Genomic DNA, 23,385 nt, shown 5'->3' with positions numbered 1-23,385 from the left:
TCTGCAGTGAATTGAAATAACCAAAATTATTTACATAAAATTGGAAATTTGTTAGATACTACTTACTTTTATAGAAAAATAATTTATCAAGCCTAAATCTTTATCTTTCTTTTCTCTTTAAATTTACTTTTAATTTCTATATCTTTTCACATATCCTTAGTTTTATAAAGTGGAGAGAAACTAGGGAGTCTTTGGGTTCACATAATTATGTGATAGTTTCAATAATTTTCATCTTCCACTGTCTTTTAAAAATATGCCCGTTCTTTTAAAAATAATTCGTGATGCTTGTATTCTCATTTGGTTCTCCACATCTGCAAAAATCAAAATTAGTTAAAAATCTGTGCTTTTTGAAGTCATCAGATAGAAGAGATTAGAAATGCATGATTAAATTATATAAGGAAGGGACATTTAGTCTAGCAATTAAAACGGTAAGGCACATGCGATCCCTGACTGGTTCCTGACTACAGCTTCCCTCTCATGCAAACCCAGCTCAGGAAGAGGCATAGCAACAAGGATAGTTCAGGTAATTCAGTCTCTACCAACCCTGGATGATCTGAATTGATTCTCAGCTACCACCTATAGCTCTGACAATTGTATGCAATAGAGCAGTGGATCAATGTATAAACTCTCTCTCTCTTCCCCCCACAAATACATTGAAAAGACATTAATACAGGGCCTGGCGCGATGGCCTAGTAGCTAAAGTACTCCCCTTTAATGTGCCAAGATCCCTTATGAACACCGGTTCCTTTTTTTTTTTTTTATTGGAAAGGCGGATATACAGAGAGGAGAGACAGAGAGGAAGATCTTCCGTCCGATGATTCACTCCCCAAGTGAGCACAACGGCCGGTGCTATGCCGATCCGAAGCCAGGAGCCTCTTCCGGGTCTCCCACGCAGGTGCAGGGTCCCAAGGCTATGGGCCGTCCTTGACTGCTTTCCCGGGCCACAGGCTGGGAGCCGGATGGGAAGTGGAGCTGCCGGGATAGAACCGGCGTCCATATGGGATCCCGGGCATGCAAGGTGAGGACCTTAACCACTTGCGCCACCGCGCCGGGCCCATGAACACCGGTTCTAATCCCAATGACCCTACTTCCCATCCTGCTCCCTGCTTGTGGCCTGGGAAAGCAGTGGAGGACAGCCCATAGCCTTGGTATCCTGCACCCACATAGGAGAGCTGGAATAGGCTCCAGGCTCCTGGCTTCAGATCAGCTCAGCTCCATCCATTGCACCCACTTAGGGAGTAAACCAACAGACGGAAGATCTTCCTCTCCGTCTCTACTCCTCTCCATAAATCTGACTTTGTAGTAAAAATAAATAATATTTAAAGAAAAAAAAAAAGACATTAGGGCCCAGCACGATATCTCAGTGGCTAAAGTCCTTGCCTTATACGTGCTGGGATCCCATATGGGTGCTGGTTCTAATCCCAGCAGCCCTGCTTCCCCTCCAGCTCCCTGCTTGTGGCCTGAGAAAGCGGGTGAGGATAATCCAAAGCCTTGGGACCCTGCACCCATGTGGGAGACCCCCAAAGAGGCTCCAGGTTCCTGGCTTCAGATTGGCTCAGCTCCAGCTGTTTCAGCCACTTGGGGAGTGAATCAACGGAAGGAAGATCATAAAAATAAATAAATTTTTTTAAAGATTTATTTATTTTTATTACAAAGTCAGATATATAGAAAGGAGGAGAAACAGAGAGGAAGATCTTCCGTCCAATGATTCACTTCCCAAGTGAGTGCAACGGCCCATGCTATGCCGATCCAAAGCCGGGATCCAGGAACTTCTTCTGGGTCTCCCACACGGGTGCAGGGTCCCAAGGCCCTGGGCCATCCTCGACTGCTTTCCCTGGCCACAAGCAGGGAGCTGGATGGGAAGTGGAGCTGCCGGGATTAGAACCAGCGCCCATATGGGATCCCGGCATGTTCAAGGCGAGGATTTTAGCCGCTAGGCTACACAGCCGGGCCCATAAATATTTTTTTTTAAAAGACATTAAAACAGTGTTGATGTGCCACATTGGGTTAAATTGTTACTCTATGTTTAGAGTGAAGATTTGACTCCTAGCTACTTTGGTTTTAATCTGGTTCCCTGCTAAAGCACCTAGGAAAGGAAGAGAGACAGTCAAAGCACCTTGGCCCCTGCCACCCATGGGAAAGAACAGAATAGAGCCCTGGGCTTCTGGTCTCAGGCTGATTTATGCTTGTGAATTGAGCCAGCACACAGAAGGTATCGCTTCCACATGCCCCTTGGGTGTGTCTGGCAAGGGGTATCTTTTCATCTCTCCCTCAGTCACTCTGCCTTTCCTATAAACTAATAAACCTGAAAAAAGTATAGATATAAATCTGAGACAAGAAAACATTGAAACAAAAAAGCATTTGATTCATGACACAGATGCTGAACACCCAAATAACAGCATTTGGATGTCTGTTGATTGAAAGAACACGGTTGGGCGATGTCAGAAACCGCTTCATGAACGACTCAGCCAAGCAGACATGAGGGCGCTGAGCACTTTCTGAGATCGCCATAGCGATGCCAAGGAAGAACCGGATCGGTAGGAGAGTGTGTTAGGGGTGGGTGAATACAGAAGAAAAGGCGAACTAGGAGATTCCAGATTTGCATCCTCGAAGGGAAGGGGACCATAAGCAGAAATAATTAGAACATTTAGAATCAGCATAAAACAACTAGATTTTAATTTTAGATGTAAAGATATCTCCAAACAAATGTCAAGTTTCTTCTTAGGTGCTTTATTTGCTCCTTCTCTACTTTTTTTTTTGACTTTCATCTCTCTTCTTAGTCCTGCATTCTCTGATTTGACCTCCTCATCTGTAGCTCCCTAACAGGTTGCATTAGGTTTCTATGGTTACCACAACAAAGCAGCACAGCCTGTGTGGCTTAAACAACAGAAACTGATTTTCTCACAATGTGGAAGACTGGGTATTTCCAACACCAAGGATCAGCAGGGCTGGTTTATTTCTGAGACTTCTCACCTTGGTTTATAAATTTGCATCTTCTCCCTGTGTCTTTACAAGACCTTTTCTCTGTACTGGTTTATGTGCGAAACCTCCTCATACAAGATGCTAGTCATATCAAATTGTGGCTCACAATAGTCTCATTTTAATTTGGACAATTCTATTAAGGACAGTTCTTCAAAGTGAGTCCTATTCTGAGATCCCGTGAGAAGGTAAGTTGAACATACCAATTGGGAAGAAGACAACTCAGCCCTAACAGAGTTAGCAAGGTGACTACTTCTCTATTTTCAGAGGATAAACTGTTTCTTCATAATTTACTATAAGGAAAGAAAGTGCTCATTGAGTACACTAGTGCCAGAGGCTCTTCTATAAAACCCACCTACTGGAGAATCAGCACTTTGGCCATTCGGTACCTAGATCACTTGGAGTAGAGTAGAGATTCAGCTGTTTGAGGATAAACTCGGCAGAGCACTGCAGAAAGGCCTGGTTGCTGCCTTGTAGACGTTATGTGGATTCAGGCAATTTGGCTGAGGTCCCACAGACCTTTCTGGGACAGGACGCTTCATCAGCCGTTAGGATGGGCAATCTTGGCGACACTTCCTTCCTGTCTTTTCTAAGGGTATCAGACCAAATATTTTCTCCTTTTAGTATTTCTAATCAAGATAATTGGAAAACCGTGCCATGTAACATTGTCAAGAATTGCTACTGAGAGAAATTTAGTAAGAGCCCAGGCAATTGCAGCCTTTGACATTCAGCCAAATTATTTCTCTTGTCTCCTACTGGCTTAAGCTGTCTTCTACAAAATCCTGATGGTCAAACCCCTGACTCACAGGCCAAACGGTCAGAATCATTTCAACTAATAAATTCAACAAATATGGTAATAATGTGAAATCAGTATCAAAGAAATAAAATAAAATAAAGGTCTGGGTGAAACTGAAAACCAATGCATCAAATTGGGTGTCTATAATAGTGCTTCAAATGGTCCATCTTCCACATCCTGTTTCACTTAAAGGACATCAGGAAGTCCATAAATTCTAGTCCATATCCTTCTCTGTTGCCATTATTATTCAAGTCATTTCTCATTCTCCTCAGATTTAGGAATAAGGGACTATCTGGAGTTAAAGAGGAGCCAGTACTCGAATTCAGACACTCTGATATGGCCATGGGAATCCTAACTGGCATATTAACCACTACACAAAATGCTTATGCCAATTTTAGTTTCTTTTTATTCTATTTTTTTAATCTGCCCCTTGTTCCAACTATTAATAAATCTCATGCTGGTACAAACAATAACTCTGAGTTAATATTATTTATTAACTCTTCCTCAGACAATAGGGAGGGGGCGTCCAATCTAGTACCTTAGAGGGAATATCACATATCAGTCGATGGAAGAAGATAGTTTCTAGTATAAAAAACCAACTGCTTGATTCTTGCGTTGTGGCATAGTGGATAAAACTGCTGACTGTGAGGCTGGCATCCCACATGAGCACCAATTTATGTCCCAGCTGCTCCCCATCTGATCCAGATTCCTGCTAATGCGCTGGGATAAATACCAGAAACTGGGTGAAATGCTTAGGCCCCCATTACTCACAGGGGAAACTTGGATGAAACTATTATTTCTCCTGGCTTCAATCTGGCCCAGCCCTGGTCGAGCCCTGGTCCTTGTGGAATGGATGAGCAGATGGAAGATCTTGCTATCTCTACATCTTCCACTCTGTGTAACCCATTTTTAATAATTTCATGTATGAGAGTTGTGCAGATTTCATGTATTTCATGTATTAAGTTTAGGGACATAGTGATATTTCCCACTCTACCTTCCCACTCACAGTCCTAATCCTTTCTCCTTCCTTTTTTTTTTTTTAACATTTATGATGACATTCAGGTTATTTTATAACCACAGGCTTAACCGTCATTAGGGAAGCCATTTCACAAATAGCAAATATGAAAACCACAGCTCCTCAAGTGATTGTTCATGAAGGACATCCATTGTAAAATTAGAGGGGAAACCAATGGGGAGGGGAGGGACTTTGGAAAAGGGCATGGCCACCCCGGAGCCTACGGAGATATATCATAAAACAGAATAAAATATCTTTAATTGAATGGTATAGCCAAGAGTTGTAAGCTATCACCAAATCTCAAAATATCCATTTCATTCCTAATATATGTAAAAGCCAGCTCCAAAAAAAACAAATAGCATGTTTTCCATGAATTGGAGTAACTTATTTACTGAGTCCAAAATATATAATCATATGTTTGACTTTCAAACTAATCAATTAATCTTTCAAAAGATAAATCAATCATCAATTGTAACCTCCTAGGAATCAGTATTTAACCTTTTTATTTCTATTTATAATTAAGGCTAGACACTACAAATAACTCTAAGATATCAATTTCCTCCATTCCTTATCTCCTTAGAAAACTGGAAAATAATGCAAAGGATGTGATTTTTGGATGGAGATAGGAGTAGGCAGGGTTCGTGTGCTCTCAACGTGGTGGGTGGAGAGTATATGGTCTCACACCATTGTGACCAACTCCACTGATTTCAGAGTGTGTGTTGCTAATGATCTTGGCAGTGTGCTTTGATGTCACTGGAGATGAATTAAATGCAGTGTACAAGTGTAGAGAGCTTATTAAGTGATACCATGAACACAGTTTAGGACAGATTGAGAATAATACTAAGAAGCATTTTGCACTTAAATTCTACCAGTCACTTGGATTGTTTAGACCTGTGTATCTCTCCTCATTGTGAACTGAGCAAAATGTTCAGTTGTTATTCCCAGAATTAATTATGCATTGTTCTCCCCAAGACACATTTTTATTTTTCCGGAGATCTTTCTCCTTCTTAAGTGTCATCAGCTCTGTCTTCATTGAGTAATGTAGAGTTTTCTCTATGTCATACCTTAGAATTCTTCTTTGTAGAGGATAGTGTTTCAACTCCCACAATATACAGAGTTCGTAAGAGGAATGTCAAAGTGTGTAGAAACGTTTAGCTCACCATCCATGGGGTCCAAGTCTCCAACCACAAACACGGCTACGGTACGTCTTGAGCAATCAATTTGACGTCTCTTCAGCCAGCACTGGAAGCAGAAGAGCACGATTCCACAGAGAAGAACCACCAGGAAAATCAGAAGCAGGAACCTGTCACAGAGGTAGCAAACAGGGAGAGAGGATTGGGAGAAGAGCCTCTGATACCACATGAGCCTGGCTGCAGCTGGTTTGCAGCAAGTAATCAGAGGTGCTGAAATCGTTGCAGCTGTGGTATTCTCTGCTGTCCGTCATATCAGGCAATGACAATCGTTCCCTCTTGTGAATGTGCAGGTTATTCTAAAAAAGTAATCTATTGGTTCCTTAGCTCATTCCTTCATTTTCCTTTTAATTAATTCGTCACTTCCTAAGTACTTGCTCAGTCAGTATTACAGAAGTTGAACATAGTTTACATGTTAAATTAGAGAGTCAACTAATAGATGACTCGGAGAACTAATGATGCTAAATTTGGGAAATACAGAATTCAGGCTCTAGGAGGTCATAATAGCTGCCTTCGGATTTCTGAGCGATTGTCTCCTGAAAGAGGCTGCAATAATACTTTGGCTTTTGAGAACAGAACTAAAATGAACAGAGGAGTCACTTTAGAGAAATTTGAAAAAGAACAATTGCTTAAAAAAAACCCAAGGCTGGTGAAACTTTTATTATTAAAATAGTAAGTCCCTTGTTACAAAAAATATATTTAAGAAAATATTGGCCCAAAACTTGAAATCAATGTGGATGAATATGTGCCTTAAATTTCCATAAGCTTTTCAATTCCTGTGACGTCTAAAATTATTCAGGAAAAAGATTGTATATATACCAACAAATATTTATTTTTTTAATGAGAATATTCTTACCAGATGTACCAGCTGTTGGAGTTTTGTCCGTGATAATGTTCACACCTGGTAATGAAGGAAGCACAGTTAGCACTATGCCTCTAACTGGATAATGTTTATACCATTTGGACCTCCAAACTGTGCTAGCCTTATCTATATCCCTCAGAACAATTGCATGTTTATATCCACAAGCATCTATGATCTCAACCTGAGAAAACGCATGTCTGCCTTTCATTTAACCCAGGCACTGGAAAACAGGTAAATTTGAAACTATCGGGAATGTAAGCAGAAAATGTTCCTGGTTCTGGTTTGATTCTGGAGTTGCAAATGCCCTCTTACTCTGAGAAGCTAATGACTAATTTCTTCATAAAAATTAGTGTTGTTTAAAAATAACAAAAATTATTGTTGCTATTTTTTATGGTACAGTTCCATAGGTTCTGGGATTTCCCCTACCTTCTCCCCAACACCCCCAAACTGACTTCCCCTTTTTATTGCAATGTATAGTCCTTACTGAAAAGTCTAAGTCCACCATTCATCTATTTAAGTGTATCCTGACATTGTAGATATGGACAATGGCAAAATCCAGCCTCCTATTGTCAAGAGTTTGGAAGACTGCAGTATGCAATCTATCTTCACATCGGGATGTGATAGTCTCTATTACACAGTTCCTACACATCCCATTAAATACAAAGGCAGAAAACAAGATGGACAACAGGAAGAAAAATCGAAAATTTATAGCAACAAAATATTAAAATAACATGCTACAGAATGACTTATGAGTCACCAAAATGAAAAAGAAAGTAAAACAAAAACCTTCTTGAAGAAAACTGTGCTATTATATGACCTATATGTCACTGAAGAAATCAACAATAGTAAAAGAAAAAAATAACTTTTATCCAATTACAATAAAAATTATAATTTCCAAACCCATGAACTGTAGAAATCCTGTGTTGAAAAAGGCATTTATAAGATCAGATATCTATAAATAATCAAAATGTCTCATATAGATAATCTAGTCATGCATCTCAAGACTTGGAAATGATAAAATTCACAAGAAAAAAAAAAAAACAAATTAAAACCCCAAAACCCAAAAACAGAAACAAGAAAGAACCGTTTTTAAAGAGGAGTGAAACAAACTTTTAGCTACATTAACAAAGAAAGCACAAGAGAAAAAAATAGAGATGAAAACAGAATGACTGACTTTGTTTTGTAAGTGGGAGATGACACTATTGGCATAGGCAATGGTAAAATGTCTAGCATTTTGTTGTCTAGGTATATTTAGAATTTCCATTGGGAGTCTAATTTTATTTCATAGCAGAGATGCATTCAGTTTATTTTCTTTGATTCTTAGTACTCTGGTTCCATTACAGCCTTTGTTTGTGAGATGGCACATGTGTGTTTATTTACCCTTTTTATTGTACTTTTCAATGGAGGTTGTCTTATATTAGAGTAAACATATATTTGTCCTTTTGGGATTGGCCCATTTCACTTAGCATAACTTCTCAAGGCCAATAAGTCTTAGGTGTTAAACAGATAATCATTTCACTATTCCATTTTTCCAGATACCTAGAAACTGTCATAAACCAAATTCTCCATTAAAATTCTTTATCCATTAAAATTCTTTATCCATAAAATTATTAATCCCTGCTAATATTTAATATCCTGATAGGGAATAGTGGATCTTTGCCACTGGTTGTATTCCAGTTGGACAATTGGTCAGGAAAGAAATCGGGCTAGGAGAAAAATAAACATAAAAATGACTACTAGCATCATTAACCAAGGCATGAGAAGTTGACCTGTTTACCTAGAATTGTCAAATCCTTTGTGTGTAGGTACTACTCAGTTATGTCTAATTTATATTTTTAAAGATTTACTTACTTATTTGAAAGGCAGAATTACAGAGACTGAGAGACAGGGAAAGAGAGCCAGAAACCGAGAGAAATATCTCCACTACGCTGGCTCAGTCTGGATGACTGTATTAGCTGTAAATGGACCAGGCCAAAGCTAGGAGCCAGGAGCTTCATCAAGGCCTCACACATGCGTTGAGAGGGCCTGAGCTTCCGAGGCCTCCTCAGGCCACCAGCAGGGAGCTGGATTGGAAACAGGACTTGAAGGACTTGAAGGAGGTGCCATATGGGATGTTGGCTTCCAGATGACTGTTTAACTCATTATACCAAAATATTGACCCCAGTGAAGTAAGTTTTAAAAGGTCACACAAAAATAAACTTCACACTGTGATTTTTCAGTAGATTTAATTTCTCAGGCTTCAAAATGCATAGATAACCTATCTTGGAGTCCTTCATTATGCTTAAGATTTGCACTGGGCACATGTTGCCAATGGATTTTTTTCATATCTGGGACACTATTATGATTTTCTGGGCTTAAGTATTGGAATCTATTCATAATAGCCTAATAAACAACACATTTTCTTTAGTGATTTTAAAAACACCACTCAGTCCTTTCTAATTTGAACGATGTTCTAAGTGTCAGTTGATTCAGTGCTTCCTGTATTCCCCAGGAGACAGCCATGCCCATGATTTTATAGTTGAGAAAAAGGCCTTGTAACATAGGCAGAGTGTCAAACTTTTCTAGAGATTTGTTCACTCATTCACTTATTCATTCATTCATTTAAAAGGTAGAATCACACACGCGTGTGCACGCTTGCACATGCACACACACACACACACACACACACACACGCACGCATACAGCCTTGAGTTATGGAGAGAGATCAATCTTCCACCGCTGGTTCACTTCCCAAATGCCCGCACAGTGGAGCTTGGCCTTGATTTTGGCCTGGCTCAGCCCAGGGCCACCTGGGCAGAGCACTAGCAGGTAGAAAATCTCTCTCTCTCATCCTCTGTCTTTTCCTCTCCTCTCCTCCTCCTTTTCTGTAACTCTTTCAAGTAAATAAATTCATCTTCATTTTAAATAATGACCATGAGGAATAGATTTTGTTTAAAATAATTCATGAAAGATCCTTATGTTGTATTATTACGCACTCATCAAAAAGAATGGAGGGGCGAACATTTTGCCTGTTAAGAGGCTGGTTTGTACGCTTGCTCCGTGTTTATTTCTTCACTTGAGCTTCACACTAATGTAGTCCTGGGAAGCAGTGGTCATTGTTCAGGTGATTAGGCTCTTATCTCTCAAGCGGGAGACCTGGATTGAATTTCAACCTCCTTTCTTTGGCCTAGACACAAATCATTACAGATATTAACAGAGAGGACTTTGTTTGGGAGCTGTCTGTGAGTTCCTTTTTTTCTCTAATTCTCAAAATTCAATTTTTTTCAAGAACATAGATTTGTGTTTAGAATTAAAGTTCTCATTGAGGAAAGCAATTCAGAGAATTCAATGCTATTTTGGCATATATTCTTTGTCACAAATATAACCATTTCAAATAGTTATTAGTAAAACACAAATGTACACCAAACCACTATTAATATTTATTCCCTTAAAGGTGATATTTTGAAATTTTTATGTGTTGTATCATTTTTATAGTCATCAAATATTAACAAGTTACACTAAAAATATAAATATTGTTAAACCACAGAGTTACATGTACAGAATTACATAAATTTTTTTGGTGTCTTATGTTATTCAAAGAATGGAAAGTTCTTGTTTTTGAAACGGACATCCAAACTCATGTCACAGAATATGGACTGTTTCGGACTGTAATATGCATCTCTACTTCTCTTCTTTGTCAGTTTGAAATAAATCATATAGGAGTAAGTGAGATTTTAAATATTAATTCCTTGGTATTGTTTCCTAATTTTACTTTTAAATCACCCATTGTCCCCCTTTCCTCCAGGACTAAGCAAATACCCAACTTGCTTGCTTCATTTTCTAATCCTGTGCTCCCTCTAGTGGAAGTTCTGATATGCAATACAAGGCCTGGGAAATGCAGGGTGTGTGTGTGTGTGTGTGTGTGTGTGTTTCAAAGTCACAGGCACCAAGGGGAACACTGGCTTCCCCCTTTGGACTGTACATGCTGTACAGCTGAGTGTCAAAGAGTAAAAACTAGATCATAGATTGTCCTACTTTGCATAAACCCCTGACTTATTCTTATTTCCTTTTCAAATTCTGTTCTTCAAAGGAAGAAATTTGAGCCCTTAAAAATAGACCATGATATGCGCTTTAAACTGAATACTTTAAATATTTTAAGTACAAGATACTCACTATAGGAAAGATTGTATTTTTTTGAAAATGAAATGACTCTAAAGAGGGAAGTCAAGCTGGTATGATGATGTTAAAAGGAAACAAAAATATGAGAGAGTGATAGGAGTTGACGATAATATTTAATGGAAACATTAAAAATCTTTAAAATTCCCAAGAAGTGGATGTTCAAAGAGATCATTTCTGTTCCTATCAAAATTTCTCAAGGTCGTTCCCTACTTGGATGCTGTAGAGATGGTTGCTGTTTTACATGGTTAGATGAAGTTGTCTTAACTGACGGATACTCTCAGTGCTGAAAACTGTGAGCCTAAAGTGAACAACAAATGTGTTCATTTGGTAAATTTAAGAAGAGAAACTGCAGAGTGTGGCACACTTCCATTTTAGGTCTATGACTTCACTGGAAGTAAATCACCTTCAAACTCACAACATGTTAAGGTAGATTTACACTGCTGTAATCCTAATTTTACAGTGGAGAAACTTGGCCAAAGAGAAATATAAAAACTTACCCAAGATTACATTGCTAGAAATGAAAGAGGCAGAATTTAGACTCAAATGACCTATCGGAGGAGTCCTTGTCTCTTACCACTGTGCAATGCTATGGCTGAAAACAGCAAGAGTAAACTTTAAGCTCACGTTCTCTCATTCAGAACTCTCTGAATACATGTTTTAAGAAATGATTTAAAATATACACACATATACACACAAAATAAAAATGAAACCATGGGCACTATCAGGAAAAGAAAATTAAACCAAGAAGGATATCAGTTTGATAACTAGAGGCAAAGAATCCCATATAGAAAAATTAGAACTGAACTCCAGATCTGGCTTAAGCTTTTTTATAATAAAAATGATGAGACAGAGAATTGAAATTGTGGTAACCTTTAAAATCAGCAACTATGTCTGGTAGAGAAAACAGAGAAAAATTCTAACCACGGGGCCTCATTAAGAGAGGAACATTGTGAACAAAGTAAACAATGTGGATCAAAGTACTCAGAAAAATGCAACAACAAATTCCATGGTTTTTTTCCCATTTAAACAATGTTCCTCAGAGGGTTCAAGATGGTGAAATAGGGTAAGGACATGTTTAAACAATTGGAAAAATATTAGTCAGTGTGAAGCAAAGAAGCACATTCCAGGAAACAGGAGAGGACAGCAGAGGGGTACCAGAAGACTGACAGACATAAGGAAGCAATGTACACGGAGGTGCATTATTGCAGTGACAGATACAACAGAGCATTCAGCAAGTGGCAATCTGAATTGCACCAGGAGCTGGAACTACACCAGCAACCAAGTATGAAGAAACTTTCACTGGGGGAGCTCATGAAGTGAATCCAAACAAAGAACTGCTCTTCCTGCTGGTCGGTTTGAATTGATCATGAACAGAGACAGAGTGGCAGGTCCCAGACAGGCACTGTGAGAACAGGCTGGATTTCACAGCTCAGTCCTCCCCCTAGAGCTATATCAGGCACCATTTTGTTTAGGGAGGCAGGGGCTATGGACAGGACTGCACATGCACTGAGCTTGGGAGTGAGCTCATTTCTGGTTCAGTGAACTGCAACAACGTGACATCCTACAGGTTCCACCCAAGATAGGTCCAGGTAGCCCTCACAACTGATGGGCAGGAGATCAAGAACTCTAGTAGTTGTACATCAGGCACTATTTCTTACAGTGTGGCAATAGAATTTAAGACTGCAGGGAAAGCAGTGAGCTACGCATGTGCTGAGCTTGGCGAGACTCACTGAGCTCAGTTAATTACACTGGTCCCACAGAAAAATAATATCATTATGACTTTGTATGGGTCAAAATAGGTCCATGTGGTCCTCAGACCTAATGGCCAACAGGTTCCAGTAACATCACCACCAACAACAACCTAACTAAATAGGATACCTGGTGTCTCCCTAATCCTGAGACCTGCTCCAACCAGAAGTGGGATAAAGTTTGTACAGACAATGGTTCAACCTAAGCATGATATCACAAGAGATGGTGACTGGTGAGCCCGGAGCTGGGGCTACAGAGACCATGGTGGAAATCTAACATAAGAACACAGACCAGGAACTCACTGGAGGGAGTGGGAAAAGTGAGTGCAAACAGAAAGCCATGTACCGATTGCAATAAGTAAAATCGAACAGTAGACCTGTGGGTGACATAGCCTAGAAACCTGCCCCAAGAAGAAGAATCTGATAACCAGAAGTACAATGATCAAGAGCAAAAGAAGAAACAAAGGTGAAATGAATATTGCTGAAGACTCCCTTGCAACAGAGCAAAACCCATTGCCAACCTCAGAGTTAACTGAGGAAGCAATTGAGAATATGTGGGATACAGAATTCAAAACACTTGTTATAAAACGTCTTATCAACAATGAAAAGCATATAAAGCAGGCATTCATAGAATTTAAGGAATATGTCCCACTGGAGATAAATCAAACGAAAAGTGATATATCAGAAATGAAGAATACAGTGGAGCAAATTAAAGGTACAGTAGAGAGTCTCCAAAATAGAATGAAGGAAGCAGAAGAAAGAATCTCAGAATTGGAAGATATTTTTTGTCATCAGGAGCAAACAAACAAAAAGCTGGAAGCAGAGTTGTATCGGGCTAAAAAAAATTCAACAATTGAAAGGCACTATTAAAAGGTCTAATTTAAGAGTTATGGAAGTCTCAGAAGGTTTACAAATGTATTTACTAAAATAACAAGAGAAAAATTCCCTAAGGTAGAGAAAGAATTGGAAAACGACATCCTGGAAGGGCACAGAACTCCGGACAGGGTTGACCAAAAGTGGTCTTCAACATGACGCTTGATAATCAAGCTCTCTTCAGTTGAACAAAAGGAAAAGATCCTTAAATGTGCACATGAAAAAAAAATCAACTGACATATAGAGTTTCTCAGTGTAAACTCTACAGTTCAGAGGAAAATGGAGCGACATATTCCAGATTCTAAAAGCAAAAAGATTTTCAGCCCAGGATAATGTACCCAGCAAAACTTTCCGTTGTCTTTGAAAATGAAATAAAATTCTTCCACAGTAAAGTTAAAAGAATATGCCTCTGCCAAACCTGTCCTACAAAGGATACTTAATGATGTTCTCTTGACAGAGAAAAGGAATAGTGCCCACCAAAACCAAAGGCAAATGCAAGGAATGTTCTAGTGAAACATCAACAGAAGACTAAATCAATGACAGGACGAAATTACCACCCATTCATATTAACTCTGAATGTAAATGGCTTAAACTCATCAATCAGATGTCATAGATTTGTAGACTGGATTAAAAAACAAAACCCATCTATTTGTTGCTCTCAGGAGACACGTTTCACCAACAAAGGTCAGCAAAAACTGTATCTATATCTAATGCATTTTTTTGTTAGTTTCATCTCTTCAAAACACTTTATTCTGATTAAGTTCTTCAGTGACTCATAGATCATACAATAGCATTGTTTTCTTCAAGAAGGTTCTTGATTTTCTTTTTCATTTCTTCAGTGACACATTAGTCATTCAGTAGCATGTTATTTAATTTCATGGCATTGTAAATTTCTATTTTTCTTCCTGTTGTTGATTTTGTTTTGTGGCTTGTCCTTTAAGGGGATATATAGTAACTGTGTAATGGTGACTATCATATTCAGATGTGAGGATACAATGCAGTATGCATCTCTACTTTCAGGCAAAGACTCCCAATGATAATGTTTACTGTATCTTGACAATAGGGTGCTGGTCTCTGCTATTGTCCATGCCTGCAATGATGGACATATGACTGGGTAAGAAGAACCACCCTATAGTAATGATATAGGAGTTGGGTGGGGAGGAAACTGGGGAGTGGATAAGGGAAATTTCAGGGCCTATGGAACAGTATGATAATAATAAAAAGAAGTAAATTAAAAAAAATGTAATGAAGCCAGAACACTTCTGGGATGGATTTAAGGAGAGGAAATATGGGATAATAAAGGCAAGATAATAGGTTAATGCTTTTAAAAATCTGACTTATCTAGAATCTAAATCAGCAGCAACAGGGAGCGAAGAGGGAACAGTGGTGACCCAACCGAACTGTTAGAGAGCTGTCGGGCCTACCAGCTCTTCTTTGGCTTCTTTGGTTCAACAGTCCCGGATGCAGGGAGATAAAGCCAAGATGGAGATGAGTCTGTCATAGGCAATAGTTCATGTACTTTTCATACCATTTTATCTCCAAACAGCACTATTTTTTTTTAAATAATGAATTTTATTTAAAGTTAGAGACACAAAGAAGGAAAGATCTTCTACCTGTTGATTTACTCCACAGATGACCATGATAGGCAGCAGTGGGTCAGACCAAGCCGGGGCTTCGTTCAGGTCTCCCGTGTGGGTTGTAGGGGCCCGGGTACTTGGGTCATCTTCTGAAGCTTCCTATGGGCCATTATGAGGATGCTGGACTGGAAGTGGAGCGGCTGGATCACAAAGCAGCGCCCATGAGGGACACTGGAGTCACAGGCAGTGGCTTTATCCTCTACACCACAACACTTGCCCCTATTCCATTCATTTATGTTGTTTGCTTATAGAAAGTGAGGATTGTGAAATCTCTTTGCTATAAGCAAATATCTCAAGCACCAACGAGCTAGAGGAAAAAATGCTTGATGAAAGGAGCTTTCTTCTGGGCCCGGAGCAGTAGCCTAGAGGTTAAAGTCCTCACCTTGAAGGTGCGGGAATCCCATATGGGCACTGGTTCCAATCCTGGCAGCCCTATTTTCCCATCCAGCTCCCTGCTTGTGGCCTGGGAAAGCAGTCAAGGATAACCCAAAGCCTTGGGACCCTGCACCCGCGTGGGAGACCTTGAGGAAGTTCCTGGCTCCTGGTTTTAGATCAGCTCAGCACCGGCCGTTGTGCTCACTTAGGGAGTGAATCATTGGATGGAAGATCTTCCTCTCTATCTTTTCTCCTCTCTATATATCTGACTTTCCAATAGAAACAAAAATAAATCTAAAAAAATTAAAAAATAAAAAAATATTCCTCAACCAGGACTAATGCACAACTCACATAATAATTTGAAGAATGGGCGTTATCAGATCACATTGTTGACATTACATTATTGACACATTGGTGGTAAATTGTAGAGCATTTAGAAGACTAGATAAACTATTTCTCTCACATTATTCACCAATTGTATGATTAAGATGTTGAATTTACAGAATGGCTTTGTGATTAAAATTCTGGGCTCAGAAATTATTCCTAGGTTCTCTCAAAGACTGCTTCTTATCATTTGTCTTGATGAACAAATCATTTAACTTCACTCAAAAGGATCATGTAACATCGTTTGGAAGCATATTAATGCCACTAATGTAAAGAATATTTTATGCTTATGACAGATTCATACTTTTTAGTCACTCTATATATATGCATACTCATTTATGGAGAAGAGAATAAATTAGGAGGATAATTGGAAGAAGTACTATATTTTATTTCATATATTAATTACAATATTTACTTTGTACCATGAGAAGAGATGGCAATGAAATATCTGTACATAAATGTAATTATAAAACAAAAGAAGTGTATCAGATAAAAAAATCTAATATTTGAGAACAAGGTTAAGAAGGATTAATATATCAAATTTTTAAAACATGAATGTAACTCAATCCTTCAACATAGAAGTTAATTAATGAAAATATTTTGAATTTCTGATTATCAAAGATGTTATCTCCACAGTCCAACCTAGGCAGCCAGATAACCTTTTTTTCCTTTCTTTCTTTCCTTCCTTTTGTTTTCAGTTTTTTCTTTTCTGTTTCTTTGCATTGCAATCCAAGTCTTTCTTTTCTCTTTCCATCTTGCATGTGAACTCTGAGAAAGTTGTATTTTTATGTTTCTCGCTCCTAAGCTACAGTTGGAATACATCATCCTTAGGGATCCTTTCTCTTGTACGCCTTAGTGTCTTTGTTACCGTGCTGTTTGCCTGGAAAGGATAAATATGTCTACTTTGCTGGGAAACATAATGTAACAGGAGGTATTGTCTCAGAGAAACAACTCTAAACTGAGAATCCTTCGAATAAATGTAAGCAGAGAGAGAAGATTTTGTTTGGGTACAGTGGCTTTTTATTCTGTCAGGAACGAGTACGTCTTTCAGTGTGTACTTGTACTATGAACACTAACTGGTACAAATATTTGAGATACTGTGTTTCATAATCCCAGCTACTCTCTCCTTGCTTCTCTGTCTTTATTGCTAATTTGCCTTTTACATGAGCTGGCCTCTTGTTTTCACTTAAATCACTAGGCATTCAATAATAATTAATATAGCAGACTATTTAGTTTCAAATTGATAGGGAAAAATTGTGAAAAGTGAAGTCCTACTATGAACTTATTATGTTTCACTGTGTGTCAATTTCTCACCTGAAAAGGAGACCACTGCCCTCAGCAGCTCTCAGTCAGCAAAAACTGTTGCTCAATCTGCCATGTTATTAGAGGTTTGGATTCAATGTACAAGATCCTTTCCAGTGATGAATGGCTTTGTTTTGCTTCTCTGTGTCAAAGACAGGAGGTGAATAAACCGGGCCAGTATTGTGTCCCAGGTGTAAGTCATGTTTCGCGATATCTGCATCCCATTTTAGAGCACTGGTTCCAGTCCCAGCTACTCTGCTTTCTCTTCAATTCCCTGCTAATGTGCCTGGGGAAGCAACAGAAGATGGCCCACAGTGTTTGGACCCTGGCCACACTTATGGAAACCAGAATGGAGTTTTGTCTTCTGGCTTTACCCTGGCCGAGCCATGGCTGTTTCAGCCATTTAGGGAGAGAAGCAGCAAGTAGAAAATCTCTCTCTGAGTTTCATTCCCTCTCTGTCATTATACCTTTCAAATAGATAAACAATTGCCTGTGTGTAAGAACATAGTTGCAAATATTGTTTAATCAAGTTTGTTTTATGGTTCTGTCAAAAAACACAATAAGACTAATAGACTACTACAGTATTAATGATCTCTGATGTTTTTAAAGGATTTAGTGTATACACATTATACTTATACAAGTGAAATTGGTATCTTTTTTTTTTCTTTTTTTTTTTTTTTGCTTTTAACTTGTTGAAGTTTTTACTTAATGGAATATTAAACATATGACTGCAATGTAAATGTTAATATCTTACCTTAGAAACTTCGAAAAAAAAGCAAAAAGTCTTTCAAAAGCAAAAAAAAAAAAAAAAAAAAAAAAAGAAGAAGTGAGAAGATGAGGGTAGCCAGTGACAGGTAACTACTCACACAACATTGAAAATCTGTGTCATGTCACAGACAGCAAAAGATAGCACCTTAAATGCCAAAATGAATGCAAGCAGGCAGTAACAGGGAGCTATGCAGGAACTTAAAATGTGTCACAAGCATAGGAAGCAAATTGCCAACAAGAAGACAATCTATCAGAAACAGATGAGTGATTCCAGGGCCTAAAGAAACTTCCTCAACCCCTAACAAGGCCTATTAGTCTGCAGCCAGTGCTCAGAGACCCTGGATGTAAGAGAAACAGGCAAGGAAAAATTGCCAAGAGCTGGTTGGGAGGGCTGCAAGCAGAGGACAGAGCCTGACGGAGTGCTCTTCTGACACTTGCACTAAGTCACATCGCGTTAGAGTTCGCATTAATCAGCAGCAGCATTAGTAACAGCACCTTCTTCCTACCTCCTAAGCAGAATTCTGAGAACCATTAGGTCTATAGCAGAAAAAGAGAAAAAAAATGGAATCTATTTTTCACGTAATTCATATCAAAATCACTTTGAAATTCACACATCCCATGGGTCAGAATTTGGCTTGTTTGCTTAGAGTGTAAGCCGAGTTATCACAAAAACTGCCTCCCATCATTTCTATGATTTACAATGATCAGTAAGCTATGGATTATAGGATGATTCTTTCAAGTATTTAGAGCATCCTGAAACCTCAAAGGAAGTAAATTTAGTGAGTCAAAAAATTTTAAAAAGCAGGAGGTTGTTAAGAACTTACATGTGATTTTAACATATTGTTTACTCAATACTATGCCAATTAACTCCATAATGATATATATTGTTGCTGCTGGGCTTTTAATTGATCGGGATCTTACTTTCTTGGCCATACCTTCAGACCAGGGAAGGTCTCTCCAAGAAGCGGATGAACTTATCTGGATAATAAGATATTGGACTCTATGCTTGGTATAGGCTTACAATGAAGATGTCTCAATTGATCTTGAACTGAGGTCTCACAACAAGGTGGAGGAGTCCACCAAGGGGAGAGGGGTGGGGGGAATCCCAGTGCCTATGGAACTATATCTCATAATACAATGTAACCACAATGTAACCACTAAGTTAAAAAATAAATTATAAAAAAATTTAAAAATCAAAAGTCCCCTTCTTTATCTACTGAAGCTGATCATAATAAAAATGATCCTCCCTGTTTTTAGAAAAAATGAGGCTCTCTGCACTTCAAAGCTTTTTTTTTCTTTACATGATTATAGTGATCATTTGAACCTAATTTGGGGCTTCTCAGACTGAATTGAGCCTTTTTGGTTCTTCAGGTTTTTGAAATGCCGAATGAAAATATAGGGTCTCTTGTTATTTACTTACATTTCATTTTCTTTACACGGTAGGTCCGAGAGCACCAACTGAAACACATATTTAGAACAAAAATCCACATATCTCATCAGTATAATCTTTTAATGCAAGCAGTACACCCAGGCTGTTTGAGCTAATATCATTCTGATTGCTATTATTATTATTATAAACACCATAACAGGGTTTATTTTCAGTGACTTTTTAGTTGAATTTGTAAAAAGTCTCTGTGAAGAATCGTAACACCATCAGTGCTAGGCAATAAAGGCCATGAATCGGATTTCTCCCATACAAACTACACTAGCTGGATGTGAGAACAGTTCCTGACCTTTGTATATGCAGACTTTGGTGGCTCTAAAGAGATTCAGTATGCTTTACGTTTTTTTGTTTAGTTTAGTTTTGTTTTTTGGTTTTCAAGTTTCAGCTATAGGAAGGGGTACATTATTTAGCAGAATTATTTTCGTGGGAAGGGACCCCCTACCAAGTACATAGAAGCAGAAATTAATCCTATTAGCAATAATGGATATTAAATGCATGCATAAAGAGGTGATCTTAACCTGCTCTAATGCTAACATCCATCTAAAATATACCATGGTATTCTTGTTCATACTTGCAATCACTTTTTATCAAAAAAGGAGGGGGGAAAGTGATAACTTTGATTAATTTAATATACCCCAAACACAATGATCTAAATTCTCTGTTTTGAACTTTATATAATATTTCACACTCGCAAAGAAAAAAGAAGATCATTTTTTGATGGTTTTGTGTGTTTCCCCCACTCCTTGAATTGGGATTGCTCTACACAGTGAGAAGCGTAACTTCAAGCGCCAGGTTAATTAAGTCAACAGAAGTACTTTCTTTTCTGAAATGTAACGTACAAATGTAAGTACAAATAAGAAGTAAGATAATTTCAAATGGCAGACATGGGTATATTGGATGAGTTAGGTTTCTTTCCTCTGCATGCATCCTTACTTCTTGTAGTTTACCAAGTTTATCTGAATAGAGATTTGTGGAGATGCAGATGGAACTGTGAATTGGCCATCCGGGAGTATGGTAATAAACAATTTTTTAAGCACAGAAAACGAGTTGCTAGAATGCTGTAAATAGAGCTGCATACTAACAGAGAGGAAAATTAACATTCAAATTTTGTCTATAAATAAAGTTCACTAATGAGTAAATGAAATCGTTTTGGGTTCTGCGTAACAGATAAACAAAAGCAGCATTTTACTTTCAAGTCACTTCCTTGTGCTCAGTGTGTGTCAGGAAGAGGTACACAGTAGCACATTGTTACCAACTCACTGCCAATTCATTAGCTGTCAGACTCCTGAGTTATTATGAAATGTTGAATGAAGTCTTTGAAACTGTTTTAATAGCTTACACCTAAATCTTTCAGATGCATTGCATCCAAGTAATAGATACAGAGATGCTAATTTTGGGCAGAAAACAAAGGGATATTAGAGAAAAAGCAGCAAAATAAACCCCCAAATGGCTCTGACTACATCAGGCAGTATTGAAAAACTGTCAAGCACCAAGTGTGATTGCAGGCAACAGCAAACATGGCTTTAATTAATCCACCCAAAGCATTTACCTCGAAGTTAATAGCATCATTTTATTGTTAAAAACTTCACAGCATAGCCAAGTTCAACAAAGTTTCATTTGCATCACATTATTTTGATATCCATGTTAATACACGAACAAAAAATAAGACATTGTGAACATTTTGTTTTCTGTGTCTCTGAGCATTGAACGTAATAAATTACAAGTTGCTGGTAATGCTGTCATAAGGAAAACCTTTTAAAGCCAGAGTAAGTAATTTGCACAAGGAATACATTTGTAGGAACTCTAGTGCTTAAGGTGCCTTTCAAAATCCTTTCCCAGAACGAGAGATGATTACCTGAAAGAGTGACAAACATAAGGTTCCTGTAGTTGAGATCACTGAAGTGACACCAAAGGGTCTGATTCTTGACATGATTAAAGGCCAGTCTGCCAGCCAGCAGTCTCTTCGCTGTTTATCCTCCTCTGCTTCAGAACTTGTTAGCTTCTCTATACATCACGCTTCGTAGCCGGGCAAGTGTTAAGGATGGCTCTTTTAGATTAGTGCATGCTGGGGAGTGGAATGTCAGGTGCATGCTCACAGGTACCAGGAGTTCAAGGAATTTCAGGTTAGGTCAGCACATGGCTACTGTTGGTTAGGACCTTAAAAGTAGAGCTTATAAATGCAGAACTATTAGGCTAGCTGGCTGATTAAATGGCATCCAACATTCAGGTGCATGTTTTATTCCAGAGAACTTGTGTTTTTATATGCTGTCATTTAGAACACTTATTCAGTTTCATCTTCTTTCTTGGTCTTTTTTTTAACCTGTTTTTACTACATATAATTTTCAATCCTTTTCTTTTTCACCAAATCTTGTACACAAAGCTTTTCTTGTTTTATAAATGGGTCCATATATGACAGTTTTCAATTCATCTCTTTAACAGTGTGTATTTCAGTGTTATTTTAATAAAATAACCCCAACATTGCCAACAAAAAAAAATTTGGAAAATTGCCTAGGAAAATTCTTCAAACTGCTAACCAGTATATATTAAAATTTATTATAAAGGTATAGCAATCCACAAAAATTGGTACTGACCCATCCAAACAGTAAAATAAATGAAACGATAAGCTTGGACTTAGATTTAAATGAACAGAGACACTTTTGATCATCATTTTCAGTCACTGCAGAAAACGGTGTCATTCCAACAGCCATGAAGGACAGAAGGTAGCAGTGATTTTAAAATATTTATGTTTCCTTATAATTAGATAAATATACTATGCATTGATGACCAAATTGCCAGGCTCAAAAAAAAATCTATATAACTCGGGAGGAATAGTTATGAGGAAACAAATTAAAAAAATGCACGGTTGAGAAAACTGTACAACTTCTTTGGGAGAAAACTGGTGCTATCTAGCAACACAAACAGTAAAAATATTCTAAGCCAAGAATTCTTCACCAAGTGTCTATCCTACAGGTGCTTCTACACATGAAATAAATAATCATATGCAAAGATATTCCTTGAAATATCATTGATAATGCTTTGGAAATCCCAAATGTCCACCAACATATGGCTGGTTAAATGCTATATGATTGTAGTCACTGAAAAGATGCTGGGAAGATGGTTGAAAAGGTGGATGCAGGTGTAGAAAGCGCTCTAAGGAGCATTAACGGAATGGACGGCCATAGACTAATATCTGCATCATGCTACCTTTTATGCTTAGGGCATGTTAGCTATGGTGGTTCTCGCTATATAAAATATACACATGTGTACTTACATACACAAAATATATAATTACATCAATCTGTTAATAGTGATTAACGCTGTAATTAGGAACTGAGAGACTAAGGAAGCAAGAATAAGAATAAAATTACCTTTCACTATTAGATTTCTGTATTTTGGGTGTATAAGTCTTCTTCAGAAAAGTAATGGAAATGCACAGCACATAAAAGGAAGACGTGATTTTGAAAACTTTTTTGCTTCAAGATAAACATATCTTTTAACTGTCTTTTTCCAATAAATTTTGAAGCAGTTGTGTTGTGTGCATTTTATAGCATCTCTATGATATTAATTATATTATCTATTTATGTATGTCTAAGGACCAGTTTTGAAACAGATCTAGAATATCAAACAAATGTATTATAGTTCAAACTGATTGAAGCTCTACAAATTTAACTCAAATTATGATAATGGAAACCATATATGATCACATACATAGAGAGTACTAGGAACAATGCCATGTTATCGGTTTACCTAAATAAACTACCATTCTGAATTGAGCACTGAGATGTGTGAACTAGTCGAGTTGCATTTAGATGGGCTGAGCAGACTCTGCAGTGGCCTTGATCTGTTTAGTATGT

At 38.1% G+C, this 23,385-nt stretch overlaps 1 protein-coding gene across 1 annotated transcript in view; it reads right to left on the bottom strand.

Annotated features, from left to right (window-relative positions):
• TMEM207 (transmembrane protein 207) overlaps positions 1 to 21,461 on the bottom strand; it is a 28,557-nt gene extending 7,096 nt beyond the window's left edge. Inside the window, exons 1-4 of the mRNA XM_041002574.1 lie at positions 21,387 to 21,461; positions 19,508 to 19,545; positions 6,837 to 6,881; positions 5,951 to 6,093 (exon numbers count right to left, since the gene is read on the bottom strand). Coding sequence (XP_040858508.1) covers positions 5,951 to 6,093; positions 6,837 to 6,881; positions 19,508 to 19,545; positions 21,387 to 21,461 — 301 coding nt within the window. The remainder of the gene's footprint in view (positions 1 to 5,950; positions 6,094 to 6,836; positions 6,882 to 19,507; positions 19,546 to 21,386) is intronic.
• Between the last annotated feature and the right edge of the window lie 1,924 nt (positions 21,462 to 23,385).

Source organism: Ochotona curzoniae, unplaced genomic scaffold, assembly GCF_017591425.1.
Source record: "Ochotona curzoniae isolate NIBS_2020 unplaced genomic scaffold, NIBS_Ocur_1.0 scaffold_2587, whole genome shotgun sequence".
NCBI lineage: Eukaryota > Metazoa > Chordata > Mammalia > Lagomorpha > Ochotonidae > Ochotona > Ochotona curzoniae.
Note: the sequence above shows the minus strand (reverse complement) of the source record. Positions and strands in the feature narration are given on the sequence as shown.